The sequence below is a fragment of the Piliocolobus tephrosceles genome, chromosome 1 (genome assembly GCF_002776525.5).
Source record: "Piliocolobus tephrosceles isolate RC106 chromosome 1, ASM277652v3, whole genome shotgun sequence".
Classification (NCBI taxonomy): Eukaryota; Metazoa; Chordata; class Mammalia; order Primates; family Cercopithecidae; genus Piliocolobus; species Piliocolobus tephrosceles.
The window spans coordinates 194,750,548-194,756,889 of NC_045434.1; the positions used below are offsets into that span (position 1 = coordinate 194,750,548).

Genomic DNA, 6,342 nt, shown 5'->3' on the forward strand with positions numbered 1-6,342 from the left:
AGGCATATTCCCTCAATTCAAATTCTTGCTGAAATCCCTCCTAAACTTACTTACCTTTAGCTTCCGTTTGCTCCTGTGTCACCAAGCTATGGCTCAAATGCACAGAGCTCTGACTGCAGGGTGGGTGACAGGGCTTATGCAAATGCCCTAAAGCCCGGTCTCCTGTCATGAGGTCTCCTGATGAAGGGCACCAAGCACTTCCGAACCGATGCTGCTTTGTGATGTTTCAGTCTGGGGACTAGATTCTCTCATTAGAATTTCCACACTCATTTAGGGGCATCTTTATTTGTAATAAAATGGGGATGGAGCATTGCCTCCCAAGCTCAGTGACTGTGCCTTTAGCAAACATTCCCCGACAGCAGTGGCAATCAGTGACTGAGAGACAAATTCACAGACTGCACCCAAATGACAAAAGTTACGTTTAATTTACAATGTAATAAAGGTTACAGGTAAAAAGCTACACATAAAGCATGAAAAGGCCTATTACACAAATGTACAAATCTCTGTACAAAGCTTGTATCAATGTTTCCTAACTTTGTCTCCTATGTTTGTTAGCCAGGTCTAGTCTCAGAGCTCTCAATAACAAGAGCTCTCAATTGGGGGGGAAAGAGCCTCCAAACTGACATCTAAAAATTCCTCATAGAGACACCAGTGACTTGCAAAAACATCTTTTCCTTTTTATTTTGAATTACCCCAACCGGTTATATCCTTTGAAAATTGCCTTCATAATACACTTAAAAGTAATGCCTTAGAGTAGAGGACAGTACTCTGGAATTAAATAAGAAACTTCAGCAAGTGGAGTGCTCAGGTTTGACAAGAAAAACAGGTAGAGATCAAACAATACTATAAGTTAAAACTATAAACCTGTGTCTATGGCACCAGTCAGACGAAGGAAAATTGAAATGTTTTCACTCCAAAAGAGGAAGGACAAAAGAGAAAAGCCTAACTATTGGACCTCAAAACCACTGACCCAAGGAAACATTTTTTAGTTTAAACCTCAACTTAACTGCAGACTTCTAAGTCTTCTTTTTGATCAATTTGAGACCCATGGCAACCCTTCTGCTACCTGGGACTTGCAAAGGTAGTGAATATAAATTAGGCTGCTGGACCCCCAAGGCTGGTGATGCTACTGTAACCTCGACAGCTCTGGATTCAACCTGAGGGCCTGGGATATGTGACTTTACATAAAAATGATCCTGGAAAGTGGGAGAAAGGAGGTAGTGGAAGGCCTAGGAAAGAGCCAGGGCAGTCTATTGAAAAGGATATAAGAAGCCTTTCTTACACTGCAAGTGTTGAGAAGACAGGTCTTTATGGGCTATTTCAACCCCACCCCCAATTTTCATATTACATGGTTAGGATGCCAGGAGACATTCTGAAAGACGATACCGCACACATGGAAAGTTTTTCTCCCTAGTTCATTAGCTCCCCATCACCCTTCCACCCCATTCCCACCCAATCCCACCCTTCTCCATGACCAGAAATATCAAATCAGTAAGGAAGGTGTGGGCTTCTTGCCTGGCCAAGCCTCTTTTGCATACTTCTTCTTCTTGGGTTCATTTACAGCTTCAGGGTTATAGACTGCAGGGTTTGGTGCTGGGTTCATGTTCACTGCTGACGGCACAACAGGAGTCAAGTCCACATCAGGGGCAAGGTTTGGGTATGGCATGGGCAAGCCACCGATAAGTGCTGTCCCGTGGATGCCATGCGGCTGGGAGCCTGCTTCATTGTGTGTGGGGGGCAGGCCCCCGTAGAGTCCTCCGCTGAAGGCAAAGTTCTGCATGCGCCTGCTCCCTGATTCCTCCAGGCCCAGGGAGCCTGGGCCCTCCACACGCTTCTTCTACAGTTCACGATGAGGAGAGGGGAGAGATTGGAGAGAGAAGACAAGCGGTGAGGCCCATGAGTAGTCAGCTTTTTCTATTCCAGTCTTAGAAAAATGGCTTTGGGAAAGGTTTCTAACTTCTAGCCTGTTCTGCTTTACGGACAACCTATTTCATGGTGTTAAAATCTTACGGTTTGAAGAGACCTTCCCAGTCATCTATGATGGTTCCCAACACTGCTCCATAACAAAGTTTTCACCATCCTGTATCAGCCAAGAAGGATGGTGCTGTGAGTTTTACATAAAGTAAAACGTATCCATTTTAACGACTATTCTTTACCCTAAAGTCACATAGCTCACTTTCTTATTTTCATATTAAAATGACCTTTTAGGAGGAACACATGACATCAGGAGTTCGAGACCAGCCTGGCCAACATGGAAAACCCCATCCCTCCTAAAAATACAAAAATTAGCCAGGCGTGGTGGCAGGTTCCTGTAATCACAGCTACTCGGGAGGCTGAGGCACGAGAATCACTTGAGGCAGAGGTTGCAGTGAGCTGAGATGGTGCCACTGCACTCCAGCCTGGGTGACAGAGTGAGACTGTCTCAAAAATAAAAAACATTTTAAAAAAAATCCCTTTTAGGAAATGGAAACGATAAAAGATGGCAATAGATATTTTTCCTTTTTTTGAGGGGGAAAAATTTGGTATCTTCATGTTTGATGTCCAATTTTTTTTTTTTCGAGACAGAGTTTTACTCGTTGCCCAGGCTGGAGTGTAATGGTGCCATCTCAGCTCACAGCAACCTCCACCTCCTGGGTTCAGGCCGTTCTCCTGCCTCAGCCTCTGGAGTAGCTGGGATTACAGCATGCGCCACCACGCCTGGCTAATTTTGTATTTTTAGTAGAGACGGGGTTTCTCCATGTTGGCCAGGCTGGTCTAAAACTCCCTACCTCAGGTGATCTGCCTGCCTCGGCCTCCCAAAGTGCTGGGATTACAGGCATGAGCCACCGCGCCTGGCCTGGTGTCCAATTTTTAAACATTAATCTGAGAGCAAAACCAATCTACAGTGAAGAAAATATTTACTGGCTGCCTGGGCCTAGGAGTGGGCTGCTGCAAAGGGCCACGAGGCAACTTTTTGGAGTGAGGAAAATCTCTATGTTGATTATGGTGGCGGTTACACATATATTTTCCAAAACTATATACTTAAATGTGTAGACATTATTATATGTAAATTATACTGCAATAAAATTGACATAAAACTATATACCTGATGATTTTATACTTTAATGACAAGAAAATATTCCAAAGGAATAAAAACAATAACAAAAAGAGCTCAAGGGGCACTATGGAGTCCCACAGAAAAACATCATCTACTTTTCCACACTAGACTAAAGCTCATGAAACATCCTCCTCACTCCTATACTCCTTCTGGATTAAACAAAGTCTAAGCAGGAACTCTGATAGATCTTATTTAGTCTAATATATTCTACAGATTTTTTTTTTTTTATAAAAAGTAAAACAATTTCTTTTTTTTTTGAGACGGAGTCTCGCTCTGTCGCCCAGGCTAGAGTGCAGTGGCCGGATCTCAGCTCACCGCAAGCTCCGCCTCCCGGGTTTACGCCATTCTCCTGCCTCAGCCTCCCGAGTAGCTGGGACTACAGGCGCCCGCCACCTCGCCCGGCTAGTTTTTTGTATTTTTTAGTAGAGACGGGGTTTCACCGTGTTAGCCAGGATGGTCTCGATCTCCTGACCTCGTGATCCGCCCGTCTCGGCTTCCCAAAGTGCTGGGATTATAGGCTTGAGCCACCGCGCCCGGCCAAACAATTTCTATATCATCTCTAACCAGCATCTTCTAATCACCTTCTTAATATTAACAGGGATCTCACTACTCTAAGGGGAAGTGTGTTGCCGTTTGGACAGTTCTGGCTATCTGGTAGTTCTTCCACATGTTGAACGATCAGAGCATCTCCGTAACTTCTACCTCTTGGTTCTTCAACATACTTGATCTTTAAACTTAATCCACATCTGGGCTGACAGTCCTATCTGTGCCATTGCCATAAAATAAAGGCATGACAAATTGTGTGGTACTGCAATAATGCATCTCCTCTACCTAACAGCTTACTTTGAGGCCAGAGAGAAAGGACAAAAGAAGGGGGGCTTCTCTCTGCACCCCTCTGGAAAATGAATTTACAGATTCACATTGCACATGATTTACATGAAACATCAAGCTGGCTAGTTACCTACAGCCTTTCTGTGGTACTCCAGGATTCCCTAAACATAGATTTCATTTCCACAGAATGAGAAATGGGAGAGGAGCATGGTATGTATTTTAAAATTAAGCACTCACTCAATAGCACATAAAGAGCAGGTTATTTTTTTTTTTTTTGAGACGGAGTCTCCCTCGGTTGCCAGGGTGGAGTGCAGTGGCGAGATCTCAGTTCACTGCAACTTCTGCCTGCCAGGTTCCAGCGATTCTCCCGCCTCAACCTCTCAAGTAGCTGAGACTACAGGAATGTGCCACCACACCCAGCTAATTTTTCTATTTTTAGTAGAGACGAGGTTTCACCATGTTGGCCAGGATGGTCTCGATCTCTTTTTTTTTTGAGATGGAGTCTTGATCTGTTGCCCAGGCTGGAGTGCAATGGTGTGATCTCGGCTCACTGCAACCTCTACCTCTCAGGTTCAAGCAATTCTCCTGCCTTAGCCTTCCGAGTAGCTGGGATTACAGAGGCCCACCACCATGCCCGGCCAATTTTTGTATTTTTAGTACAGACAGGGTTTCACCATGTTGGCCAGGCTGGTCTTGACCTCCTGACCTCAGGTGATCCGCCTGCCTTGGCCTCCCAAAATGCTGGGATTACAAGTGTGAGCCACTGTGCCCAGCCTCTATCTCTTGACTTCTTGATCTGCCTGCCTTGGCCTCCCAAAGTGCTCGGATTACAGGCATGAGCCAACGTGCCTGGCCTAAAGAGCAGATTTTTAATCACCGACTGTACTTCCTACCTTGACTGGGACCACTGCAGTTTGCACCATGTTCCTGAATCGACCAACTGAGGGATCCACATCCTCTGCAAAAAGAGAAGAGGGCAGGGTTGGGTTGGTACTTTACTGGGAGGAATAAGGGCACAGGGGTCACTGCAAACAAACCATCACAACAACTCATGTTAAAATTGTAAAACACAGAGAGTGCTTCCTGGGTGCTGGGCATTATGCTAAATCCTCACAAAGACCCTGTGACGTAGGTACTACCATAATCAACATTCAGTAGATGAGAAAGCAAACTGAGGCTTGGAGGAGCAAAGTGACTGGCCCAGTTGCTCTGATGGAGAGGACAGGAGCCAGCACTTGAGTCCAAGTACTTCGAATCAGGCCTGTGATCTACACCACTGTGCTGTGCTGCCTTTCCCCAAGTTCTTTCCCATTCTTTATACTTCCCTCTTTTGAGGGGAAAGAAAAAAAGAGTAGACATTATCAGTTCCATATCAGTGACAAAACAATGACATGTCAAGAGGTTACATATCAAATGCCTTGCTAATGACTGCTTATTAGCAAAAAAAAAAAAAAAAGATTTTGGATTCAAAGCCAGGGCTTCAAACTGAACCTGGCCTTTTGACTTGAATAGCCTGAACTGTATATAAGCAAGACTTGCACTAAAGGCTCTGATAACCCTGTCTACACAGGAAATAAAGAGCAAGATACTGTCCCATCCTTGATGAACTCACAGTTACAGAGCCAGCTAGGCTACAACACACAAAGGTGCTTCAAGAGACGTACACAACAGTGTTTCTGGAGAAGAGGGGATGACTAGGCTGGATCGCCAAGGATGGTGGAGTTCTCTCACTGAAGGGTGAATGTGTGGAAACAAGCAGAGGCACTAACTTATGTACCACTACTAGAGAAAACTACTCCAAGCCCCAGTTAACTTAATATAGCGATAGAGAAGGAATCGCTTCCCTAATAGATATTGTAATCTTATTTTCAATGAGGTCGCTTGTTATTGAAAGAAACACTTGTTATTGAAAGAAACACGCCGGGCACGGTGGCTCATGCCTGTAATCCCAGCACTTTGAGAGGCTGAGGCAGGCGGATCATGAGGTCAGGATCATGAGGTCAGGAGATTGAAACCATCCTGGCTAACATGGTGAAAAACTCCGTCTCTACTAAAAAATACTAAAAATTAGCCGGGCATGGTGGCGGGCACCTGTAGTCCCAGCTACTTGGGAGGCTGATGCAGGAGAATGGCGTGAACCCAGGAGGTGGAGCTTGCAGTGAGCCGAGATTGCACCACTGCACTCCAGCCTGGGCGACAGAGCGAGACTCCATCTCAAAAAAAAACAAAAAAAAAAAAACAAAAAAGAAAAGAAAGAAAGAAAGAAAGACTCCCAGAAATCCCCTTGGAAGACAAAAGAATCGTTATTTAATTTGAGTAATTATAATTAGCCCCTGGTTTATTTGCTTTAAGTCTGGATTTTCAGGTATTAGGATCCATGACTTTAAAGAGGACACGCTGGTAGTATGTTCACT

The 6,342-nt window shown here is 44.7% G+C and overlaps 1 protein-coding gene across 3 annotated transcripts in view; it reads right to left on the reverse strand.

Annotated features, from left to right (window-relative positions):
- Positions 1-261: 261 nt before the first annotated feature.
- Positions 262-6,342, reverse strand: part of PPP1R8 (protein phosphatase 1 regulatory subunit 8) — a 21,266-nt gene continuing 15,185 nt past the window's right edge. For 2 of the 3 annotated variants that reach the window (XM_023219487.2, XM_023219488.2), the window contains 2 exons: positions 4,822-4,886; positions 262-1,837 (listed from right to left, as the gene is read on the reverse strand). In XM_023219487.2, coding sequence (XP_023075255.1) covers positions 1,484-1,837; positions 4,822-4,886 — 419 coding nt within the window. In that variant the 3' untranslated portion in view covers positions 262-1,483. The remainder of the gene's footprint in view (positions 1,838-4,821; positions 4,887-6,342) is intronic. The other variant, XM_023219486.2, reaches the window with a different exon arrangement.